We start from the raw sequence: 27535 nt of genomic DNA on the forward strand, positions 1-27535 counted from the left end.
GGGAAAATTAAGTAATGCGTAGAGTATAGAAAAAAATGTAACAAGAACTCAATAAACCTCCACCACACCTACATAATCTCAGAGAGTTAGAAGCTCCAAAAAATTAGGTCACACAACTCCGACCAATAGAAAACAACACAGATACGCCAAAGACAAAAATACCACACTGGCATGACATAGCTTCCACTTCCCCCACGAGTTCCGAGATGCATTGTTGAAATGGCTCACACCCCTGATTTTATCCCATCATATCCCTCTCCTTCCCCAAAAAATTCTTTCACCTCCCTCTCAAAGAATTCTCTGCCCACCCTTAAAAAACTCGGGTCTCCCACATTTCCACCCCCCCCCCTTCCTTTAAGTCATACTTCAACAACAGATAAATGTATATTGCCATGCGCCAGATTCCATTGAATAAGACAACCAGCAACATCATACAAAGGTATGTCCAATTATTCTTTCTATATATTCTTTATATATCTGTCTTTCTGGCATTACTGATGTTTTAACATCAGTAATGCCCTAAAAACTGAGTAAAGAGCCAATAACATAAAAAAAGGGGTACTCCTAAACAAAAATAGACAAAAATAATCTTTACCTTCAGTTTCATGTTACCTTTATTATCTGATACCTTTTACAGTACTTTTCCATTTCTAAGTTGTTTTTCAATAGTGTCTAGAATATCTTGCTATCCCTTCTGATGTTTATTTTCTATGTTGCTTCACTTTCTTTTCTATGCTCTTGGAGCACACAACTTACTTGCCAAGAACTTTTGATGCACTTTTTTCTTTTCTTTCTTGATTAACTTCCTGAGTCTGCTAAGGAGTTTTTTTTTGCTTGCAAACCTCATCACATGTTCGCTGGTTGAATCAATCGACATTTTCATCAGGGTCTACCACTAAATCCTAAAGGTTTGATTCTTGTTTTCAAACTTTCTCAACTTCGATTTTTTTTTTTTTTTTTTTTTTAAAAAAGACTTCCTTACACCCTTTTCTGTTCAATATGTTATTCGATTTTATCCTGCACATTTCCTGAACCAGCAGTAAAATATCACTAAGTTACATTATTCATTATATTTCGAAATTCTCTTACTTTGAGTTAAAATAGAAATATACAATATAATCACTAGACATGTTGCTCTATATGCAGTAGAAACCTGAATAATTCTAATTAATCCTGAAGTTCAGCTACTCTTTTAACTGTTGCTCATAAGTTGCTTTTATTCTGCTTGGCATCTTTCTTATAACTTTCATATGTGACATTCTTCCTAATTTCCAATCATTAAGAACTTCTTCTTAGGTTAAAATGTGCTGGAATAAATAGTGCTTTGCTGATTAGGAGTAGCTATGATATTCCACACTAAATATGAGGAAAATTTTCTTGAATAGGGACCTTAAGGATCAAAGCTGTACAGCTGGGAAGAGATTTCCATGTAGTCTTTTAAGGAATGCAGAGTATCTTCAGGACTGGGGTAAGGTAGTACAACACCAGGCAACTCATTGCAAAGGTGGAGCAAACACACAACACTCCTATCTGAGTATCTTCCATAATGCAAAACACATCTCTTTGCGGATATGTATAATGTTATGCATTAAGGGGAGGGCCACTACCCAGACTAGTTTAGACTTTTATTGAGGTCTCTTCAGTGGGAGCCAGGCCCTAGTGGAGATACCGGGCAGAAGCATTAGCAAGGGCATCTCTATTCCAGTCCTGAAGATACTTTCAGGCACAAGCTTTGTTTGCTCACACTTGGATAAAGGATTAAACTAAATTTATTATAGTCTAACCAAGTGAAAAATAAACTTTCAACATCTTCCTCTAAATCCAGAGTAATTTAATATAATAAAAAGGTGGCACACCGTTTGGCAACTCCTATAGGTAGAGATGACCTTACTAATGCTTCTGCCTGGTATCTCCACTCGGGCCTGGCTCCCACTGAAGAGACCTCAATAAAGGTCGAAACTAGTCTGGGTAGTGGCCCTTCCCTTAATGCATAACATTATGCATATCTGCAAAGAGATGTGTTTTGCATTATGGGAGATACTGAGATAGGAGTGTTGTGAGTTTGCTGCACCTTTGCAACGAGTTGCTCGGTGTTGTACCACCTCACCTTGCCCCAGTCCTGAAGATACTTTCAGGCGCAAACTTTGTTTGCTCACACTTGGATAAAGGATTAACCTAAATTTATTATATTCTAAATTAATTAAAGGTCATAAAGCATGCGAAACACAATAACTGCATATTGGGACAGATAGCAAATGATATGAAGTTAAACTAAAATTCCTTTCTATAATGCTATTCATAAGATAATATAAACAAACATTCTAATGTTACTCAGTTACTAAAATCCGCAATTCTGATCTCATCAAGTTAATCCTATCACATACGGTTACTAAAGATCTTTACCAAACAATTCTTCTTACTCTCTCAAAGGAGGTTAACTTTCTAATTAAAGACTGTCCACAGAGTTCTTTAGAATACTGTTCTTAATTTCACATTTGCAAACAATCTTCTCTCTTCTAATGAATTTTATACACAAAATAGAGTAATTTCATCTTACCGAACTTTTTCCGCATCTTTCAGTACCACGTGTATGTCTGGTTACTTCTTGTCTATTGGCTGTCCATACGCCAACGTAGTAGTTATGCTATCTTGATTATTTCTGCTGAAAACGGACTTAAATCTTTGCGTTTCAGGAACAACTCGATGGGACTTCTCAGCAATGGCTTGATTCTGCTAGGACTGGAAATTTTTACCTTCAGCTCTGCGTAGAATCCTTCTCCATTTTCAAGAAAGCCTGCTGTCCGACAATTTATCTTAGCACAGACGCTTCATTTCCCCCCCCCCCCCTATGCGAACTCCCACTAACTTCCGAGCCACCAAACAGGAAAACGATACAACAAGAGAGATTTTTGATACGCCGCTCGTCCCCTTTGCACACGACCTTTATCTTTTCACCCCTTGCTTTTACCCCAACGCTGTTATGCTCTTGTATTCCCAGAATTCGCGTTAATATACATTCTGCTTTAGCAATTGCTGCCAGCATTACGCTGTGCACGTGTAGTTTTATACCTTCCAAGAAGTATTATTTAGTAACTATTTGATGACTCACAATTAATTTTACACAGCTTAAGTAGGCCTAAATTAAGTCAGATTATCCCTCTTATAAAACATACGCTAATAAAATCTTAATATGAACACAATAGATTAAATATATCGTACATGAAATAAGGAATGCAAATTTTATACATAAAGTGAAGAAGTTTCACTATTAATTTCAGCTGATTTACAGGTATTTCTCTTTTTTTGTAAGTTTAATATGTTGGATTCTGAATGAAAGATTTCTTTGCAAGATTCCTTCATTCAGGATCTAACACAACCCTTACTGAGGACAAAATCCATGCTGAGAGCTTTCTTCTGAAGAAACTTGATCAAGTTCTTTTAAATGTTTATAAACTTTGAGAGCTTTTTGCTTAATAACATGTCTATCCACAGGAATTTTCTTTTGAGTGCAATCTTCTATCCAAATCATTAGAGATTTCTCCATTTTTCCGATTTCCGAATATTGCGTACACGAGCAACGCGCTTTGCACTTACCTTGACCCAGTAATAACACTTTCTCGGATTTTATGTTCATTTTGTTTGATTGTTCGAATTGTTGATTCATTTAAATTCAGAGTCTTTTCAACAACAACTGGTTTTTCTCCAATTTTCAACCAATCCAAGATTTTAATTTTTTTCTTTGAGAGAAATGAATTTTCTTTTCAATGTTGGTTTTTTCCCTTTCGTTGCAGTTTTAGTGGCCATTACAATAAAAAAAACTTTTACATTAAAAAAAAAAGCATTACATATGTATGTAACTCACCAGAAAATGTATCCTTATGCCAGGATAAACTGGGTGTGACAGTAAACTCAAAAAAGAGAAAGCTGATCTTGAAAGGAAACTGGAACATTATCAAAAGTAAGAGGGGTGTTAGGTAGGATCTTTCTTGCTAATAATAGTGGAGGCTTCAGTTTTTTTGGCATTGAAATTTACTTAATTATCTTGATCCAGTTTGAGGATTTGAGGAGAATAGTGTTTGTCATTGGTCACAGAAGATCTCAAGGATTCTATCATTAGAGTACTACTGGATTTCTCAAATGAGGAAGGTGTAGGCTGGATGAAGGTTTGCTTCCATGCTGTTGGGTAGATACAGGATGGGTGTTAGTTCTGGAGCACAAGTTTTGAACACAGTAGGAAGAATACCATCTGGTCCAGGAGTCGTATTAGTATCAAGACTAAGCAGGGTTTTCCTGATGACCTTTTGGACTATGAATGGAATTTGAAGTCAGAGAGAGAGAGAAAAGGTCATTGATGTAAAGAGCATAAGCGAGAACTTAGCATCCTGGGGCACTCCAGCATTGATGGAGAAATCTTATGAGAGATGCCATCTACAATGATATGCAATGAATGAACAGTGAGGAAGCTTGCAATCCAGTCACAGGAGGGAGGCCATGTGATGGTAGCTTGTTCAGGAAGCCTCAGTGCCAGACACGATTGAATGCCTTTAAAATATCAACAGCAATCACATGGGTTTCTCCAAATCTTTCCAGGGCCTGTGTCCAAAGGTGGGTGAGATTAACTAGGAGGTCACCTGTAGAACGAGAATTGCAGAAGCCGTATTGGTGATCGCTAATTAACTGTTGAGTCTCCAGCTGGTTGTTGATAACTTTCTCCATCGTTTTTGAAATTACTGAGGTGAGAGTTACGGATCGATAGATGGCTGACTTTTGTTTCCATTTTTGGGTTCAGGCTGGATGAAGGTTTATTCTGGAACACAAGTTTTTGAGCACAATTGGAGGAATACCATGATCGCTAATTAACTGTTGAGTCTCCAGCTGGTTGTTGATAACTTTCTCCATCGTTTTTGAAATTACTGAGGTGAGAGTTACGGATCGATAGATGGCTGACTTTTGTTTCCATTTTTGGGTTCAGGCTGGATGAATGTTAATTCTGGAACACAAGTTTTTGAGCACAATTGGAGGAATACCATCTAGACCTGGAGCCACATTAGTATCAAGATTAATTGGGGTTTTCCTGATCTCCTTTTGGTGAAAGTTTAGAGGATGTGGCATATTTCGACAAGATAGAGAAGATCAACATGATTGTGGACTGTTACTCATGATAAATGATGCATTGTGCAGAAATTGATCTCATGATAATAGATGAATTTCTACTCTGATTTTGGTGAGGTGATTTTCCTTGAACAATCTGGCTTGAGTTGGAGGAAAATTTTTAGTTTTATGACTGCTTTATATGATAATAGTGAGGCTTGAGGAAGCTGGCAGCTTGCTGAGGTGAGCACACACATGAATATGACAAAGGTGTGTCCTGTCTTCTATTTGATCTTGTAGCTGATTTTGTGATGAATAAGACTCTGCAAGTGAAGGATTGGGGAGTAAAGTGTTTTAAGAATCTCAGGATATCTGATTTGAATTATTTTGATGATTTGGTTTGGCCTTATTCACAAATAATAGAGAAATGAATTCCTTTATTGCTGCAAAGGAAAGACTATCCTGGTTCAGCCATGTTCTCAGAGTGCATGACATTCATTTGGTCAATTTTATGTTGAGTGATCCAGGTGTTAGAAAAAAATGTAGTCTCCAAATTAAGATACATTGACAGTATCAAATAAGATCTAAACAAATTGGTTATTTATTGGCATGAAAAAACAGTGTTCACTCAGGACACACCCATGTGGAGTAGGAAAAATATTCGTGACTGGACCTTCATGAGTGTTGGTTTCTTGAGGGACTTGATATTGCATATGTATATAAACTGCAAGTCAGCAATTAGAACTGAAGGAGGTATAGGTTTTATTTTATGCAGATGATATTAAACTTTTAAATAAATCCAGTGCAAGTCTGCAGGATTCCCTGACTAAATTGAATAACTGTTATAATAAATTTGGTATGACAATCAGAAGTGAGGGGTGTATACTATATTGCAGTGGAGTTGTGGGGAATAATAATGACTATATATCAATACTGACGGTGCACTGATTTTTCTGTATACAAATGCCAGTTGCAGAGTTTGTGGCATTGATTGACTTAGTCTCTCTGTTGATATCAATGAAACTCGGTGGGCTGAGAAGTATACTCTGACAGGGATAGAAATTCAAGGATGTGGCATATTTTGACAAGAATAAGAAGGTAAACATGATTGTGGGCTGTTACTCATGATAAAAGATGAATTGTGCAGAAATTGATCTCATGATAATAGATGAATTTCAGGGTCGAAAATCAGAGCAGAAATGACACTAATGGCTTTGAAAATATATGGTGTGAAATGGATGTTTATAGGACAAGATTTTTAGTGGGATTTTGCTGTATACCAGGAAATATAGTTGGTGATAAGCAGGAATTGTTTAGGCAAATTAGTTTCACAAGTGCTAAGCGAGTGATCATTATGGGGGATTTCAACTGTAGCACTATAAACTGGGCAGAGGAAGCAGCATGCATACTAAGGGAACTGAATTATTGGACTATTTGAGGAACAGTTGTCTTTGACAGCATGTGGTGGAAGGAACATGAGGATCAAGAGTTTTAGACTTGATCATAGCATCAGAGTATTTGTGTCTGAGATATCATTTCTCCATCTAGTAACAGTGACCATGTAATCCTGACTTAGAGGATCAGTAGGCATATAGAAGTATCAAGACAAAAAAGGAATTTATGTGGAATTTATAAGGCAGGTGACTATCATAGACTAAGAAACCATCTTGGAGAAGTACAGTGGATGAAAGAATTTGAAGGAAGAGAGGTCAGTAGTGCATAGGAGATACTTAAGAAAATTGCAAAATGTATGCCTCGTGTTAAGAAGATAAAGCGATTTGAAGTCAAATGGATGACTAGATAAATTACACAGGAATGGCAGATATAAAGAGATTATGGAAATCATATAAAGAAAGGTGAACAGTTGCATGAGGACTATAAGGCTCAGGCTAGAAGATGACTAGTATAGTAAGGAGAGAAAAATTAGAATTCAAGAGGAGACTAGTGTTGCAATTCAAGGAGAATCCCAATGATTTTTGACAGATTACGTTGCTGGATGGAAATCGGACTCAGGTGACCAAGGCAGATGCTATATTTGAGCTATTTAATGATAATTGTATTACAGTGTTCCATCCTGGTAAAGCAGGCTTTATTCCTAAAGTGATAAGGAGTGGTAAAACAGAAGTGAATGTAGAGGTTGTATACTGAGTACACTATATGTCATTAAGGCAGGGACACTAGATGGAATTTCACCATGTATTTTAAGGGAATGTGTTGTGGTACCATTAATCTGGCTGTTTAATGAAAGTCTTGCAACAGGCAAGTGCTTTAAGAGGAGAAGGAGTGTAAGACAGTGTCATTTACGTAGGGATGGTAGTAGTGGAATGAAGGTATCAAACTGTAGGCCAGTTTTATATATCTTCTGTGGTTGTAAAGATCAAGGTGAGGGCATACACTGTCAATTTTTTTGATTTTGCAAAGGCATTTGATTGTGGATTAGACTGGTCTCATGATAATCTGATTATCTACTATCCCTGAATGGATAGTAGATAATCAGAGTTATATATGGTACAGGAGTAGTATCATGGAGTAGGAAAGTTGCAAGTGGAGTTACACAAAGTTCACTACTGGGACCATTACAGTTCAGTCTTTGTCAGTGATGTCACTGGACTACAAGAAGATATATACAGTCATTTGCAAATGATATGAAGCTTGGGAGGTTTATTAGCAATAGTGTTCATGTTTTGGCTCCTCAGGAGGATTGGAATTAGCTAGGAAAGTAAAGAATGGGGATATCAGTTTACTGCAACTAAATGTAAACTGATACGGTGGATAGGTTTAAGTAATGGTACAGTAGATGCGTTGTGTAGCATTGACTGCCAGTGATGAGTATTATGACTCCATAGAGGTCAAAAAATAATGTTTTTCTACTTCCATTATATTTATCTTTTATATTCTTGTCATAGTCTTTCTGTGACTTTGTTTAGCTACTTTTACTTTCACTAAACTCAAGTTTAGTGCAAACTCTTTTCTGTATTCTTTTGGGATACCTACCAACTTACTTGCTAACATTCATTATGCTGTTTTCTTTTCCAGGACTTTCTCTTTAACTTTTTTGAGTCTATCATGCATTAAGTGCAGTGTTTTCTATCCTTCCAGGTAACTTGACCACCTAACTTCCCTGGTTGAATCAGTCTGCTACTGAGTCTCCAAAGTTTTCAGACTTTCATTTTTTTTCCCTTGAATAATATATGCATATTTGAGTGCAGTTTACATCTGAAAGTTGCTTGGTTTTGATTCATTTTCAAAACTTTTATATGTTATTCTCCCCACTATAGTATTCATTTTTATCCTGCTCAAAACTCAGTTGAAATTACCTTCTATTTCAAATTCATTGTATACTCTTCTGTTTTGAAACAGTGTAACACTACCATGTTGGAGCATGGTATTGATAGTGACTATTCCATTTCTTGAATAGAAATCCACCAGAATTCTCAAAATAATAAAAAATAAAAATAAAAAAATAAAAAAAAAGCTTTTTTTTTCTGAATTTTCCAGAAGTATAATATTAATAACAACAAGGTTAAGTTAGTTAAAATCTAAGAAAAAAGAAATATGGTATGGTGACTCAATCTTAAAATTTGCACTTGCCAAGGTAGTCACCACTTCTAGTTTCCCGGGGGTGAAAATTAAAAATATGACAAATGTAATTGAAAAGTAAAAGAGATGGTAGTTCTTGTAGGTAATAATAATTTATGTAGTGACAAATATAGTATGAGAGAAGACATGAAAGGTCTGTTGGAAGAAGCAAGAAAGAAATGTGAGAGAGTAAAAATTGTGGGATTGCTTCCAAGATATGACTGTACTGTACTTGATCATTTGTCATTATCTTTTAAAATATATGATATTGTTGAGTGAGAAAGGCCTAAGGTACATGCTATAGCAGCAACACCTTTTTCTCATACTGTTGTATTATTTTCACTTTCATTCCTAAATCAATTTGTCCTTTTCTTATCTTTTCCACACCACTAGAATTACTTTTACTCTTGCTGGCCATTTTCACAAAGAAATACAGTATGCCACTAAGAAAATCACAAATGAAAAAATGTTATTTTACAGCAGATGGAGCAGTTTTCATTAGATACCAAACATTAGGAGTTGAATAATATACAATAGGATTAACATGTTCACTACAACCAGGGACAAATTGTCTCTTGCTAGAGTGGACATGTCATAAATCATGGCAATGCTTTTGTTAAAACTAAAACTTTGTAGCTCATCGTCATTTATTCATGTATGAACAGGGAAATTAGTCAACCATTGCCAAGAACAGAGAAAGGTGAAAAGAACAGGAGGAGTCCTTCATCCAGCAGTGGAGAGATGATGGCTGATAAGAAGAAGAATAGGGAAATATATACAGAAATATTCATATAGCAAACTTATGGAGATAAGGAAGAAAGTGAGCCGAGTTGCTCTGTTTTGGCAAATGTTAGATGGGTTATGAGACTCGTCAAACACCATATTGCACAAATGCAAGAGAGAGAGAGAGACAAAGTACCATGCTATTGTTAAGTTTAAGGGAGATGGTAAATCCTGTGTTATTCCAAAACCGGGTACGAAACTCGGATCGAAATCCTAGAGTTTCATGCCGAAAAAAAAAAAAGAAAATGCATTTTACATTATGAAAGAATATTAAGGACAGTGACGGATCTTGCTCCACCTTTGCTCCGAGTTGCCCTGGTGTTGTACCCTGGTGTTTGGCTTGTTATAGTAGTAATAACAATATAAAAGTAAACAAGTTTAGCAATTCATTAGTAGAGGTACAGGGTGTTCGGGATAAATTTGACAGTTTCGTAAGGAAAAAGAAAATCTTCTTTGTATCTATTAAATTTAATGAATTGACAAAAAAACATTACAGGCAGAGTTAATTACAATACTATCAACAAGATTTACTCAAAATAACCACCATTAGCATCGATCACAGCTTCAATTCTGCTTCGGAACCTCGAACAAGCTGATGCTACAGTCTCCCTGGGAAGGGCCGCAAAAACTGTTTTAATTTTATCCATTAACTGGGCTTTTGTATTACTGGAAGTGCGATTGGTGTCTTTTTCAACTGCGCCCCATACGTAATAATCAATGGGGTTAAGGTCTGGGGAGTTTGGAGGCCAAACATTTGGACTGGTGAAGTCGTAGAAATTTTCAGACAACCATTTTTGACTTTTCCCAGAGGTGTGGCAAGGGGCCGAATCCTGCTGCCATACATACGGCCTACCATTGGCTACCCTTGTTATCCAGGGCTTGACTACAGTTAGCAACTCCACGAACAAAGCCCGAATTCCAATGCCAGGGTTCTTCAACACCTGTTCCTGCAGATTTGCGAGGAATTCTGCTGTACGAACGCAATCAGATCGTCTGCTAGGGATCTTTCTTCTTGCTACATCCTCGTAGTCACCATTGCAAGTCTCTAGTTCATGCCTGATTGTTTTTACTGTATTCAGGGAGCATTGGGCAGCAGTCGTAATATCCTTATTTTGATGGCGGGCACGAATCATCATGATACAAGTTATTCTCTTCCATGATTCAGGTGGGTTCCAGCTATCCATCCTTTCTGACATCTTGTATATGAATGAAGAAGGGTCCAAACTTTTAAATGAAGAGAAGTGTGTGTTAATACATGTAACTTACGGAAAAATATAATTAATTATAAATATGTCAAATTTATCCCGAACACCCTGTATATGTAAGTTCGGTTCACTTAAAACCTTGATATTCCAGGTCTATCTACTCACTGATGAGACCTCAAAAAGGGTTGAAACCGGTCTGGGTAGTGACCTCTTCTCATAATGTAAAACAGTAATACATCTTCTAGGAGCTGCGTTTTACATTATGAGAGAATATTAAGGACAGTGATGGTGCTTACTCCACCTTTGCTCTGAGTTGCCCTGGTGTTGTACTACCCAAGTGATTACTTACACTTGGGCTCGCCGATAGTTTTTTTGGCATGAAACTCTAGGATTTTGATCTGAGTTTCATACTCGGCTGTAGAATAATACGGGATTTACCATCTCCCTTAAACTTATGTCGCTGGTAAAATAGCCTTTTGGCTTGTTATACCATGTTATTGTATTAGCACTAAATACAGTTCATAGACAATATACTGTATGTATTTATATATATAAAAAAGAGTAATTAGAATATTTAATATAATTAGAAACAACTGGTAATCTTCACTTTTTTCTCCCTTTTATCCTTCAAAGTTTACAGTATTTTGTTTGTTTTCTCCTCTGTATGAAAGCCTATTAGGAAAAAAATGAACCACTATAAATTTCTGCTGTATTTGTATATTTTCCTGAATATACACATACAGCATCTTCAGGTTTCTGTTTTGATCATGAAACTAGAGGAAAGGGTTGCCATTTACTTTTTATCATCATAACGCTTTACTTGAAAACAGGAAATTGACACACTGACCAAAACTAAGTTTTTCATATCTACACTAAAGTGGAACCTCGGTTGTCGAACATAATTCGTTCCTAAAGGCTGTTCAAAAACCTATTTGTTTGAAAACTGAAGCCATTTTCCGTTAGAATTATTGTAAAATGGATTAATCTGTTCCCTAACCCCAAATGATTGCTTCTTTAAACCTTTACAACAGTACTTCATGCATAAAATCTTACACAAAAAGAATAAACACAATTAATAGATAAAATATAGAACAAACATTTAACTTTAGTTTACCTGTATGGAGGAGAGTTGATGGCATAAGTGGAAGGTGGTGAGGAAGGGGAGTCCCCTTCCATAAAAACATCAGGTAACTGTCCTTCTGGGCTTCTTTCTCTTTTCTGTCTCTTGGCACTACTCGACTCTGCTTGAGATACACTGGGCCTCCATCTCACTAAAAACCTGTTCAATGAGATATATTTTTGCCTGCGTTTTAAAATGTTTCTAACGTGAGACATGACATTGTCATTGAAAAAGGTTTACGATTTGTTTTGCTACAGCTTTGTCAGGGTGATATCTTTCCACAAAACTTTGCACCTCACCCCATTTTGCACATGTTTTGTTGATCAAAGAACTAGGAACATTCTCCCTTCCTTCCTTTGTCTAAGACATTTCCTCCACCACCATCTTTTGCTACTCCTTCTGAAGGTGTTCCATTTTTTTGTGGTGGTCTCATTGCTGTGATCCACCACATCAGCATTGTCAACTTCCAAGCCCACGCTTTTGCCCAGAGACACAATATCATCCACAACATATTCATCCTCAATGTCTCTGCTTGGTACACAGTCTGGCCACAATTTCCTCTAGGCCGAGTTCACGGTCCTGTAAGTCATTTGCACCCAGGCTTTGTCAAAGATACTTAAGCAATGGAGGATGTTGAAGTGATTTTTCCAGAATTGTCAGAGGTGGTCACTTCAAAACACCTTTGAAACAGTGCTTTGGTGTAGAGTTGACCTGCTGGTCCATGGCGTGGATTAGAGGAGTTGTGTTAGTGGGCAGGAACTTCACTGTGATAAAAATCAAACTCCTCCACCAACTCGTCCTCCAAGCCTGGAGGGTGAGAAGGAGCATTGTCCATCACAAGAAGGCATTTTATTGGCAAAGTTTTTTTTTGAAGTGTGAGAAAATTACATCTATTTTCTCACACTTGGAGCAAAGGCTTCATGGATCCACTCAATAAAAAATTACCTTGTTACCCAAACCTTACTATTAGCCCTCCATAAAACTGACAGTTTATTTTTCATGTTATTTTTCTTAAACACCTTCAGATTTTCAGAGTGGTACATGTTATATTTATTTGTATTTATATTTTATTCACTTTCTTTACTTTTTATATCTACCTTCAATTCTTTATTTTAATTCTCTATCTATATTCAATATCTCATCCTTGTGTTAATCGATTTACCTTATTTCTGCCTTAAACTGATTACCCTGATAATCCTATCTTAACACAAGCTATGGTGCCCAACTACGAAGGCTATCTATCTACTTGGGTGACTACTTAGAGTAACCACGTGTATTGAACTCTCAGACAAAGGGCCTATTTCCTTGTTGGAGACAAGTCCCTTGTAATTACTGTCTGGAGTTGTTTCCCTGTCAGTTACTGGCAAATTTATTTGTTCTGCTGCTCCAGTCAGTATCCTTAGGTTAGGAGGAATCTTTAACCAGGGAACTTCTCTCGGTAATTATACATATCTATGCTTATCCTTATAGTAATTATACATACCTACACCTAAATATCTAACTAGTTATACTCAATGATGTTTGCAATCGTGGCCTATAAATATTCAGTTATTCTCCGCATTACTTTCCGAATTTATGAGCGATGAGTTGAATTCAGGCACAGGCTAATTTCAGGTTAAAACATAAAGAACATTTATTAAGATCACTAAATTGTACATAATTACATTCATTCTCACTATTAGATTAATGGCATACTCAGGTGAGGAGCTATCATTGATATTTAGAACTTAATTGGAAATTTAACACAGGCTCCTTTTAAGATTCTACTCATTTGATTGCACACAATACATATATCAAAACTCTAATCTTCTCAATTTATCCTATCAAGCTATGTTAAAGACTACAAATCATAATTATCACACTCTACCTAATTCACAATCTGAGACAAAAATACCTATAGAGCTAGACCTTTGGAGTTAATGCTAATCACCTAAAGTTCCTCACTAGAATGTTCATTCACACTTAATACTTAACTGCAATTCACACTTATTTTACAGCATGCTTCTCTTCTAACATAAGGGAGAATAAAACATTACTTTACCAAGATAGTCCACTTTTTGCATAGTACTGGGTTCTCCTCCCTTGAAAACTTAGTTTGGAACATCGTCGAATTACCTTTATGCACGTGGTCATACATCGTGTATGTCTCGTCTGCCCCTTTCAGCATGGCTGGTGATCTGTCCACGTTGGTCTGGTTCTGTTTCCGGTGATCCTATTCCACATCGCGGTCACAAATACGGGAACTACAGCTGCCGATATAGAACATCTACGGTCTATCCTTGATCCATCACGAGGCGAGATAGAACCACTTGTCCGAGAAGAGCAGGTCAAAAAAACGGTGACGACTCGAGCAAGGGCAAAACTGCCACGATCAAAAAGCTTCTGAAAAGTGTGTAACCCTTTTTATTTCGCACCTTTATTGCCCTCTTTTTTCTTACAAATCTTCGCTTGACACTCACCTTCTTTTCCCGCTAGTCCATCCGGGTCACCGCATTTCCTTAGGTCAGCGTCTTCTGCTAATTCGAGCATGAGCTGTTTTCCGATAATTTACATTGCCGCAAGCGTAACGCTCACCCAAGCACCTTGAACTTTAGATTACATACGTTTCACACAGAACATATTATAGCCGTTAACTAAAACATAATTCTTCACCCAGAATAATTGCCATTTTGATTCACGCTTTGTATCATTATATAAATTATTCATTCTATATACTCCTTTCACGATTGGTTTCTATACTAAAGCTCAAGTATCTCTTAATAGTTTTCCAATTGTTGTTGAATCCTGAATAAAGCAAATTAAAAAATAAAATTTTCCATTCAAGATTCAACAGTACACAATCAATGTTTGACCTTGAAGTCCCCACTTGCATTTCCACATAGTAAAAGAGTCGGCTTGTGTCCTGGCAATGCATTTTCCTCCTGAGTGATGTAGGTCCTCCTTGGCAATTTTTTCCAAAATTAGCCAGCTTTATCACAGTTGAACACTTGTTGGGGAAGAAAACCCTCAGCCTTTACATAGTCACTAAATTCTTGCACATATTTCTCATTAGTTTCTTGGTTCGAACTCGCAGCCTCCCCATGCCTAACCACACTGTGTATGTCACTTCTCCTCTTAAATTTCTCGAACCACCCTCTGCTAGCTTTGAACACATCAGTATCATCACTCATATCAGGATTTTTCTTTAACAGATTATCATGTGATCACCTCGCTTTTTCACAAATTATAGCCTCAGAAATAATCACCAGCTAACTGTTTTTCGTTTATCCAAATCAGCAACAATTTTTCCACTTCTTCAATCATCTGTGATCTTTGTTTAGTAATAACTTTCACTCCTTTTGCAACATCAGCTCCCTTGATCGCCTCTTTATTTTTGAGTATTGTACAGATCGTTGATTTCACCATACCGAACTGCATAGTAAGATCCGAGACACGAACCCCATTTTTGTGTTTGGTTAAGATTTCTTTTTTTTTCACCTCTATCGTGGGTCTAACAACTTTTCTTTTCGCTTTACTGCTATCACTATCCTTCTTCAACCTCATAGTGGCTTATTTAATACTAATTTATTTTAAAAAAATAAAAAACACAAAGAAAATAAAGAAAAGCACTGCAAATTCACACTGAGTGGAGGCTGCGACATAACTGACTCTCTCCTGCCATACATGTCAGCCCGCAGAGCACGTGGTTTGCCAGATTGCCTGTCCTTGAACCGAGATTCTGTTTGGGAATTGATTTGTTTGAGATGAGAATCGTTCGACAACCGAGGTTCCACTGTGCTAGTAAACAATTTCAAACTTAGAGGTTAACATTTTGAATTATAATGATGAATTTCTAAAATTACTGTATCTAATTTTTAACAAAAATCTTTACATTCATTTGTTTCAAAAGGCACTTGTACATAGTGATATAAATTTGCAAATCATTTTTGCAGATGAAAATGCAACAAATGCAAATTTGTCACATTTTCTTTCTCATAGTATAATTACATTAACAAAAGTAACCAATAATTTTGAAGATAATTGAATTTTAGAAAATTTTAATTAAATAAACTACAATCTGTAACATGTATAGATGAACTACATTTTCCTTCTCTGCTGTTTAGATCTCCAACAAGGACCAGATTTTCCTTTTATTTTGGCTTTCCTCTTCAGTGATGCACATAATTCATCCATTTGGATTCCTTTGACAACTTTCTATGAGATTAGGCACAAATAACGTGTGCTCTCCAATCCCCTATTTTGAAATTTGTGTTTTCATCACTACTTGAAAGTGCATTTCCATTTAAAAAGTTTATATTTGTGTTTAGTGTTTGAAGGGTATAGGTACTCCTTCCTTATCCTTATCACTGTTGCCCAGATAATATTATTATTGTAATAATTGTTTTTGTTTTGTATTTAGTCACTTAAACATTAAAACTTGAGCTTTTTCTTAGTTTTATTTACTGACCAGATATTTGTAAATGATATGCACGAATTGTCAACAAGTTTCACCAGCTATTCTGTCTGGCTTCTTCAGGACAAGTATAACGATACACGCTAACGTTTACTAGTAAAAAAGAAGAATGGAATAATACAGTCAAATAAATTAAAACTAATGCATAACATCATAAGCATGGAACGTGGTGTCTCTCTCATCGTTTATTGAGTGTGTTATATAGTTTTTAGCAAAATAAAATTCTGGTAAGCTGAATGAACTTATTGACTTGTTGACAATTCGTGCATATCATTTACAAATATCTGGTCAATGAATAAAATCAAGAAAAAGCTCAAGTTTTAATGTAATAATTATTATAAATCAACCATTCTCTACATCATTCTGGAACAAAGTTAAATGTCATTTTTGATTGTTAATAACCCATATAATCACAAAAAAGAAATGCATTCATTCAGCTAGTTTCTCAGACAACAATTTGTTGTGTTTTTCTGGAATATATATTTTAAAGGTGTTGACAAATAAAAAAAATTGGTCATAAATGCTAATAAAATGTAATTTAATGTTTAAAAAGCAATAATAAACATTGGATTGCCCATATCTTGTGTATACTTCATTACTGATTTGGGAAAGATATTGTTTTTCATAACCTAACTCTGAAATTAAGATGTCTTATGAAGGAGGCCATAATTTCAGTGTTTGTTATGACAAAAATATGTCTTCCAAATCGCTAACAAAGAATGCACATTGTTTATAATTGCTTTTTATTATACGTAGCACAGTGTTATTGGTTTTTAACATTATATCTATTAATCACACCGTTACTAGAATTAACATTGCTAATAGTCATAACAACCAAACAAAACCTGCACATATTAAACATAATTTTATTTAAATTCAATTGAAATATTTAAAAATATATATATAAATAAATGAAGAGTAAATCACTTCAAGAATTACAAAGTTTTTTTGTATTGCAGGTTCCTTTTTATCACATGAAAAAATTTGAAATCAACTAATCAAATACAATGTATTTTTTCTTGAATGGTTAAATCTTCCATGAGTTGGTGTTACAACAACACGTTTAGAGAGCCTAAGTACAAATGAATATAAGATTTGCATTTAATGTAATAGCTGAATACATTATGAATGTATTTATAGGTCATAGAATTGCTTGTTTGTGTGTGTGCATATTTACATTTTGAACAAATAAGTCTTAAATTATTCAATGACATGAATCTGTTCAGTTAAATCACATGTATCGTAATGTAAGCAGTACAGATTTAACTGAACAGATTCATGTCATTGACTAATTTGACTTATTTGTTCAAAATTAACACATACACACAGAGATGAACAAAACGGCAAATTATATTCTATTCAAATTTCTATGACCTTCTATAAATGCATTCACAATGTATTCAGCTATTACATTAAATGCAAACCTTATATTAACTTTTTTTAATACATTCTGTGTTAAAGCAAACTTTATGTGAATCCTGCCCAAGAAACTCAAAGACAATCAGAATTAGTACTGTGAATAACAAGCCAAGGGTTAGAATTTGGAAATTTACTCCACAGATGAAATGAGGTACTTTTTCAAGCCACTTCAAGTTTCCAATAAGCACAATTTGGGTCTCATCTCACACTGGCTAATGAAATTCATGCCTGCAATTGAAACTACAGCTTGTTGGCTAGACATAGTATATACTAACCACTCAGTCAACTGTGCAAGTAAATTAATTGCAATAAAATTACTTAATTCTCAACTGTTAATTGGGAAATGTATATTAAGAATTTCTATAAATCGCTCATTAATAGCAATGTATAAAAATATTCATAATTTAAAACTATGGCTTTCACAATTGTTTCTCTATTCTAATATATTATTAGTTTTGGTTTCGTAACACGCATGATCGGCATTTACAACATATCCATTATTGAAAGTAGCTAGTAACACCTTTTTATTCCCATATAGGGAGTAGGCGAGGCCGTTTTAGCTCTGTCTAACTTTTGAAGACTGGGTGGGCAGTTCAATCCCCACTGGTAGCCAATCAAAGATAGCTGGCCCAAGGCTATCTATCACTAATTAAGCAGCCCACAGTGAAGATATGGCTCAACAAGTGCCACCATCTCGTGGTCCCTAACACAATATTTTTATTGTCTGAAATAGTGTGGGTTCTAGGGTCGATTTTCTTGAGTTTACACGCCGAAAAACCCGATTTTCCGGGAGGAAAAAACTACTTGCCCGTGCCAGAAATCAACTAACTTGGGAACCGCTCAAAAAAAGGCTTAGTAAAAGTTCCTCTAGTCGGCAACTAGACTTGAACTTGAAGTCTATCTTCGGGTGGTTTAGTGGTGCAGCGAAAACACCACTTCCACTGAGCTACACAGTCGCATTATTGGTAATATTATTATTAAAATGAATGTAAAGCATTTTTTATTTGATATACTTACTATATTCTGATAATTGTAATAATTTCAGTTTTCTTTATTGTAATTCATATTTGTTAAGTGTTGAGATATCTTTTATTCTTTGTGAAGACACATTCTCTTGATGCTAACGAAGACAATGTGTCAGCCATTACTATGTAACTTTTCACTTGCCATTTAAATGGAGTGTGCATGCTCACCGAGGAGATTGATGGGTGATTGACAACTGACAGAGTGGGAGAGAGAGCATTCGGTATTCAAGTAACAAGGAAAATGAGTTGAGAGGGTGGGGGGGAATTTGAGAATGGCAACCAGAGAATTTTGTTCTTAGGAAGATTTTAAGAAAACACGGCAGTTGGGAAAATATTAATAGATTCTGAAAAAGAATCGTAGCACTGTGAATCTTTAAACTGGAAGAGTTGAAACTGTCGAGTGTTTAGTAAATAAAAGAAGATATTTGGAGTTGACATTTTAATTCAATGTTTGAGGAAACGCTAAATGAAAAGTTTCGTCTTCTATGCCAGATCTATTCTTTATTCTACTGGAAAAAAACAATGAAATTGGTAAAATCTGAAACTGTAAAGTGGCTTAACATGAAGAACTCTACTTAGATATGTTGTTTATGAAGTAGTAGAAGAAACTTCTTTCTCTAATACAAAAATTTATTAATTTGTGCATCAAATTGAACTGCGAGAGGTAAAAATATTTATACTCCAGTGAAACAGGAGGAATGATTGAACAAATTGTATGCTAAATAAGGAATTTAAGAAAAAGGATCCTATGGAAGTGAAGAAGTAGGTCTATGTTTACAGGAAAGGGTCTGACTCTGATGAACATTTTGTTGTATAAACAAGGTGTTTGTTTAGTCTGGTAGACATGATTAAGTATATGTTAAACAAACCAGTTATAGAAAGAATCAGAAAGTGAATGATTGTATTCTTTTAAGATAAGGAAATATCTAAAGTGTAGACTTATTTTAGAAGGCCTTGGATCCAGTTATTTATGTAATTTTATGTAATATGTATATTATGTTTTAGCTTCATTAAATGTATGTAATTTTTTATTTGGTACTCAAATCAATTCTAATTCTTATTCAAATCAGATTCTGAAATAGAGTTAAAAGTCATTGCACCAGTTGAAATAAACTCGTATGTAATTAACTTACACTCTGTGTAAAACAATCTCTTTACAGAGATATAATATAAATGGTGCAGCTGACAGATTTATTAACGTACTGAACAGCTGAGCTGATGTCATGATGATAATGAATGAATAATAAAAAATAAATGCATTTTTCTGAAAAATTTAAGTTTGAATTATTTGGTATGTGATGACCATTTTTAAATACTTTTCAACTGCAGTTGAGTTAACTGATCTCAGATGGAGATCGAAAATTCCCCTTCAAAAATTGAGTTTTTTCATCCTTTAAAATAGAAAAAAAAATTGCCAGAGAATACTTACAATTGGTAGACAATGCAGATAGGATTACTCATAATGTTTAATAGAATAAATCTTCTTTGGCATTACAGCCTCATGTAGGGCCTTGGCCTCCCATTTCTGGGTTTCACAACTCACTATGAGGTGGGGTCCTTAACCCCACGCTCAACCATGTGTAATTATCTGTGAAGCATTGTGTTCCTAAGACCGGTTTGCCTGCTTTGCGGGAGGAAAAACTCCAGATAAACGGGGGAGATAAACCCTGCAGTCCATGCCCAAGACTGGCTAACTTGGCTATGTCTGAGAAAGATCCTTAGCTCCTCACGTCAGCGACGAGAATTGAACGCAGAACACTCCTTTTCCAGGCGTATGGTTGTGGAGCACATAACCACTCTGCAAACTGCACGGACACATTAGAATTAATACAACATCAATAAATAAACGTGCTTAATTGATTCTGTATTTCTTCTGTCACTGAGACATCAATCAGGTCTAGCTGACGATGCCTTGGTATGGTCGATTGGAAGAAAACTACTATACTTCACCACTACAAATACAAATTTGAAACACTTGTTAGAATCAGCAGCAGATTTTCAAAAAAAAAAAAAACCTAATCTTAATAAATATGGATGTATTAAACTTCCCAAGATTTGGGAAACTTTAATTCTTAGGCCTCTGCCCAACAACATCCAGAGAGAGTGCTCCTCATAGGAACTTGAAGCTTCCAGTCTAATCTTATCCATTTATTTTTTTTGTGCAATTTTCACATTGTTTCCCTGATAGTGTCTCAGTGACTGAGATGAAATATAGGATTGATTAAACATGTATTATTTATTTTTGCTTTATTTTTTCCTTTAAACCCTATGAGTTCAAACCAGTACATCTAAATAGTTGATTGCAGATAGGATTAACCTGCCCCATTAAAGCTAGGTTTTGTGAAGAATTTTTTATTTTATTTTATTTATTTTTATTTTTTTATTAGAAAATCAGATATATACATTATTTCTGAACTCAGTAATGTAAAATGTGCATTTTACAGAAAACTAGAAATTAAACTGAGCTATATTAAACTTGTTAAGGACTTCCATTTCCGTCAATTCTTATCATGGATATCTGCTGGATTCCATATTGAATCCATGTTTATATTTGGTGTGTTTATTTCTTTAAATGGATACATAAGTGCTATCCATTCTTTGTGTTTAAAAATCAGATGTCTTAGCTAATCAAAAATTGCAACACTTTTTTATATATTCAAAGTTTATTTGAAATAATCCTCTTTTTTCTTATTTCTTGAATCATTCTTTTATGAGAGTAGTGTTGAATTTTCAGTAATCTTGTTGCTGTTATTATTAGACAGTATTTTGCCACAGTCATTGTTGATGTAGTATAATGATTGTTAAATAGTGTTTTCCATTCCAAAATTAGGTGCAGTATACAAGTTATACTAAAAACTAGAAACAACAATTGTATTTCCAGTTTTTATGAAATTGATAGTTTGAAGTGCATATGCTAGACTTTAATTAGTAATAATAATAGTAATTTAATTAGTAATAGTTAGATACTTTTTATTTACATTGTTAATATTTTTGAAGTGACTGAAGAAAATTTCTGTTTAAGCTGCACAAGGTAGTGGTGATATATCACAGGCATGCTCTATCTTGAAATTGACAAATGCAAGCCTTCTAAAATAATTTTGGAGCTATACCATTACAAATTTAAATATGAAATTTTTGTAAATGCATAGAATCTCTCATTTTTATATTTTACAATTTGGATTTTGTAGTACAAAAATGTGTTCTTGTTTTTAGGTAATGGGCTTAACTGGTCAAGTGAACCTAATAGTGGAGTTAGCAAGAACCGTTCTTTTAATTGCCGATTCCTTATCAAGTCTCTTGGTAATCAAGAGGAGACAATGGATGAAAAACAAACCAGAGCATCTCAGTATGAAAACATGCAAATCTCAGCTGTGTTGTTTCCTTTTCCTGGAGAAAAGACAGAAAATTCTGATGATAGTGGTAATGCAAAATATGTTAGGAATTCTAACAATAGAAATCTTACCTTATGTATAATCTCATTGTAACTTTTGATGAAAACAAGAATTTGTTGCAAGTATTATGTATTCATTAAATTACCATTAACATGCATAACCAATATCAAGCAGTTCAGTCATATTACATTTCTACATTAAAGTGGCAGCAAACTGATTGATTGAATGAAGACCATGCTTGCTACTTACAATGTAAAATCAAATGTCAGAAAAATCCTCTTATATAGTAATTTCCATTAAATACCAAGGATGCAGAAGTTTTTATGGTGATTCCATACGTGAGAAGTTCACTGTACTTTGGATAGACAAAAAATCTTGTTAACATTGGATATGAAGACCTGTAAATTACCCTTTAGGAATGCATTCAATGCATTGAATGCATTCGGAGTTAAACAGTGAAAAAGTGTTGAAACTATAGAACTATTAGTTTAGTATCTCATGCAAGCAAAATTTTATTGAAGATCGTGCTAAATAGGATTGAGGCCAAAGTTGAGGCAGAGATGCCTGAGGAACAAGCAGGTTTTAGGAAAGGCAAAAGCACCAGAGATCAGATCCTTTGCCTTAGACAAATCATAGAAAAATGTAAAGAATTTAGACTTCTCTGGTAATGTGTTTCTTAGACTACTCTAAAGCTTTTGACTGTGTTCAGCATGTGCAACTGTGGGAAGTAATGAAAAGAATGGGTTTTCCTCAACACACTATCTGGAGCAAGAAGCCACAGTAAGAACAGGTGTTGGATTGACTGATTGGCTTCAGGTTGGAAAAGGAGTGAGGCAAGGATGTTTACTTTCTCCTCACTTGTTTAGTATACAGGGTGTTCGGGATAAATTTGACATATTTATAATTAATTATATTTTTCCGTAAGTTACATGTATTAACACACACTTCTCTTCATTTAAAAGTTTGGACCCTTCTTCATTCATATACAAGATGTCAGAAAGGATGGATAGCTGGAACCCACCTGAATCATGGAAGAGAATAACTTGTATCATGATGATTCGTGCCCGCCATCAAAATAAGGATATTACGACTGCTGCCCAATGCTCCCTGAATACAGTAAAAACAATCAGGCATGAACTAGAGACTTGCAATGGTGACTACGAGGATGTAGCAAGAAGAAAGATCCCTAGCAGACGATCTGATTGCGTTCGTACAGCAGAATTCCTCGCAAATCTGCAGGAACAGGTGTTGAAGAACCCTGGCATTGGAATTCGGGCTTTGTTCGTGGAGTTGCTAACTGTAGTCAAGCCCTGGATAACAAGGGTAGCCAATGGTAGGCCGTATGTATGGCAGCAGGATTCGGCCCCTTGCCACACCTCTGGGAAAAGTCAAAAATGGTTGTCTGAAAATTTCTACGACTTCACCAGTCCAAATGTTTGGCCTCCAAACTCCCCAGACCTTAACCCCATGGATTATTTTGTATGGGGCGCAGTTGAAAAAGACACCAATCGCACTTCCAGTAATACAAAAGCCCAGTTAATGGATAAAATTAAAACAGTTTTTGCGGCCCTTCCCAGGGAGACTGTAGCATCAGCTTGTTCGAGGTTCCGAAGCAGAATTGAAGCTGTGATCGATGCTAATGGTGGTTATTTTGAGTAAATCTTGTTGATAGTATTGTAATTAACTCTGCCTGTAATGTTTTTTTGTCAATTCATTAAATTTAATAGATACAAAGAAGATTTTCTTTTTCCTTACGAAACTGTCAAATTTATCCCGAACACCCTGTATATACAGAGGATATCATGCATGAAGCATTGGATAAGCTCAAGACAGGAATTAAGATATTAGGTAGATTGATCAGTAATCTGAGGTATGCGGATGACATAGTACTCCTTTGTAATGACATGGAAGAACTAGGACAAATTCTTGACATAATTAATAAGATCAGTAATAACAGAGGACTTCAACTAAATCCTAGCAAGGCAAAGATTATGGTTCTCAAAGGAAATGCAAACAGGGAAGCTCTTCAGAAACAAGTTTACCTTAATGGAAAAAGAATTGAGGAAGTCAGCAAGTTGGAGTACCTGGGATCCATTATTAATGTGAAGAATTGCTGTTCAGAAGAATATTAGGAATGGCTAAAACAGCAGTCAGAGACTTGTCTAAAATCTGGAAGGATGGATCTATCTCCATGGGAACAAAGTTGAGGATTTTGGATGCAGTTGTTTTTCCAACAGCAACTTATGGATGTGAGACTTGGAACCTAATGAAGTCAGATAAGAAAAGGATGTCTGATTTTGAGATGTGGTGCTACAGAAGGCTGTTGAGGATATCATATACTGAAAGGCATACAAATGAATGGTGTTAGAAAAGATCAGTAGACCTTGAAGGCTCCTTAAGGATATTGACAAAAGAAAGTTAAAATATTTTGGACACATTAAAAGGATGGAAGGAGTACTTCTCAGAACAGTAATAGAAGGTAAAGTTCCTGGAAAAAGAGGAAAGGGTAGACCATCAATGAGATGGATGGTGTGTGTGTGTGTTGATCAACTAATATTCAGAGAGTTGAAGTCTTCATAAAAGCAAACAACAGGACTACATGGCAAGACCTGGCGTGGCACATCACTGAGCATCGGAGTGACCATACGACATCTGTGGATGTCCAGTGAACACATAGATAGCTCCTACACATTTTCACCGATTTCTATGTCAGTGGAAAATTATTAATGCCAATTCTAATGAACAGTGACCATGGAAATATTGGCAGAAAATGCATGCATCAAAAATCAGCGTCTGTGTTGAGAGTGGAAATGAGTGGATTGTGAGATGACAGAACATTATTCAACCTGATTATTCTCTTCTGCATTGTGTCAAGGATTTTTAGAGTTGCCATCCTACTATGAGGTAGTTGGATGGATTTGTGATTTGTATAATAGTAACATAAGTGCTAGTATAATAGAACTTTTGTGATATTTTTCAAAACTGGGGATACACACATAGGTCAATGCAACATTTATCACTTGCATGAGCTCTCCCCCCATACACAAAAAAAATGGGGAAAAAATTTTACCCAAGTTTTGATTCATTCAATCCTTGATTTGTCTTTGCAAAATAATTGTATTTTTTAAATAAAGTATTAAATAGCATTTTCACTATGTAAAATTTTGGAGTATTACACTGAGTTAAATTCATGTTGTGAACTGTAAAATAAGCTTAGGACAATACTATATTACAATTGTGTACTTACTTGAGTGGTAAAGCTATTGGAAGAATAAGATGTTTATTTGAACAACTAAATGAATGCATTGATTTGATTAAAATTTATTTATTGGAAATAACTAATTTAATTTAAATATTTTCATGATATGAAAAACTTTTGTGATGAAAAATTTACTTGTTTTTACACACACTTCAAGTAAAGTGCCATGGCTATTAACTTGTAATGGTGGCTTTTTTTTCCCCCACTTCTTGACACATACACAAAAAAAAAAAAAAAAAGTGTGACACATAGGGTAGCATGCATGGAGTGAAAAGAACACTATAATACTGTTGTGAGAGAAACATGAGGGGATTTTTGGAACTTGATGTGGGGTATTTTAAGAAGTCTTTCATAGGAAAAAAAAAACATTTAGCAGTTATCAGTTGTTACATTATGATGATGACAATAGCTGTTGGAGGAAGGAAGAATATAATGCAGACCATTTTACTTGTGGGTGTGCATTCATGCTTCCCTCTATTTTTACTATTATTGGTATGGTGCATCTGCTGGCAGATTTCTTTTGTTGTGTGCACCAGCACAAATATTTTCCTGTAGGCAAAGAAGTGCTTGAGTTGAACTGAATTTTATTCTTAATAGTCATCACCACATGCCTGCAACATTCAAATATGTTTAAAAGTTGTTTTGGAAGAGAACTTTTAATACAAAAGTGCTGTCAAGAATACTTGATAACCTGATCTTAAGGAAACGGTTAACATTTGATAGGATACCTTAATTCTCCATTCACTGCCTCTACAAATGTGTTTAGTTTAGTTTTCTCAGTGATGTACTTAAGTTTTATTCCAGCAGTGTGACACGTGAATTCCATTGAAACTTTGTTGCTGATAAAATACACAATGATCAGAAAATTTTTTGCCTTCCTTGCATTTCCATTAAGAAATTTGAGATAAAATATCATTTGCTGTTGTGAAACCACTATTCCCACTCTCCTGCTATTGTCAAAGGACTAGTGTTTATTAGTGTCATCATTTACCATATCATACGAATAAATTTTCTATCTATCTCTCGTCTCTCTTACTAACCTCAGGAGGAGGTCCCTATTTTCCCTGGAGCTATTAGAGTGTATTCGAGGGTTAGGGATGTTTCCTTCTCTTCCAACTAACCACTAACATACCTAATGGTGGGCAGCAGTGCTACTAGTAGTAATAACCTCTTGTAGTATACATGCTATAAGAGGTGGAGATCCAGAGGACTGACTTGGCTCCAACGTGATAACCTTGGTCTATGACGAACTTTTATCTCTCTGGCCAGGATGCTGCGGTAGAGAAGGCAATGGGAAACCATTCTACTATTATCCCATGATACCCTTCATGATGATGCAGACTTATAACAGAGGGCAGCCACCAGCTCAGTACACCAAAGTGGTACCTCTAAGCATGGAGGTGAAAGGAATGTGCAACAAAGACCAAATTTGACTAGGCTGAGGAACAGTGATTGTCAACAAGACTGATGACGATCCCAGCCACAAAACCACCAATCAGATCATCATAAAATAACTCTCATAATGACCTTCAAGATAGGAACATGGAACATCAGAGGACTCCTGCAACCTGGGAAACTAGACATAATACAGAATGAAATGGAAGACAATAAGATACTAATCTTAGGGGTGGCTGAAACTCACTGGAAATAACGTGGTCATTTTGCAACACATAAGAGAACCAAGGTGTTTTTCTCTGGTCCAGACCATAACAGTGAAACGGGAGTTGTTATCATTGTTAATAAAAACATAAGTAAAGCAACAGAAGGATACAACCCAGTCAGTGACAGAATCATAACAGTAAGATTAAACACCAACCCAATTTCAACAACACTGATACAAGTTTATACACCCACATCAAATGCAGAAGATGAAGTGAGGAATTCTACAAAGACCTAAATGAAACTATGGATACAATACCAAAAAAGGATATTCGAAAAGCTCTAGGAGACTTCAATGCTAAGGTAGGATTCAATGCACATGATGATGATCACTTAAATGGAATCATTGGAAAATACAGACTGGGAATTGGAAATGAACGAGGAGAAAAATTATTGGAGTTCTGCATTGAAAGCTCTAGGAGACTTCAATGCTAAGGTAGGATTCAATGCACATGATGATGATCACTTAAATGGAATCATTGGAAAATACAGACTGGGAATTGGAAATGAACGAGGAGAAAAATTATTGGAGTTCTGCATTGAAAGGGAA

General features: G+C 35.4%; 1 protein-coding gene across 6 annotated transcripts in view; it reads left to right on the forward strand.

The window, feature by feature from the left end:
- Positions 1 to 27535, forward strand: part of LOC150094596 (uncharacterized) — a 700870-nt gene that overhangs the window by 323194 nt on the left and 350141 nt on the right. For all 6 annotated transcript variants that reach the window (XM_090411629.1, XM_090411628.1, XM_090411625.1 and 3 more), the window contains one exon: positions 21889 to 22095. In XM_090411629.1, the coding sequence (XP_090267755.1) occupies positions 21889 to 22095 (207 nt within the window). The remainder of the gene's footprint in view (positions 1 to 21888; positions 22096 to 27535) is intronic.

This window comes from Typopeltis vanoorti, chromosome 21 (genome assembly GCF_054136105.1).
Source record: "Typopeltis vanoorti isolate ZY-2024b chromosome 21, IOZ_Tvanoo_1.0, whole genome shotgun sequence".
Lineage (NCBI taxonomy): Eukaryota > Metazoa > Arthropoda > Arachnida > Uropygi > Thelyphonidae > Typopeltis > Typopeltis vanoorti.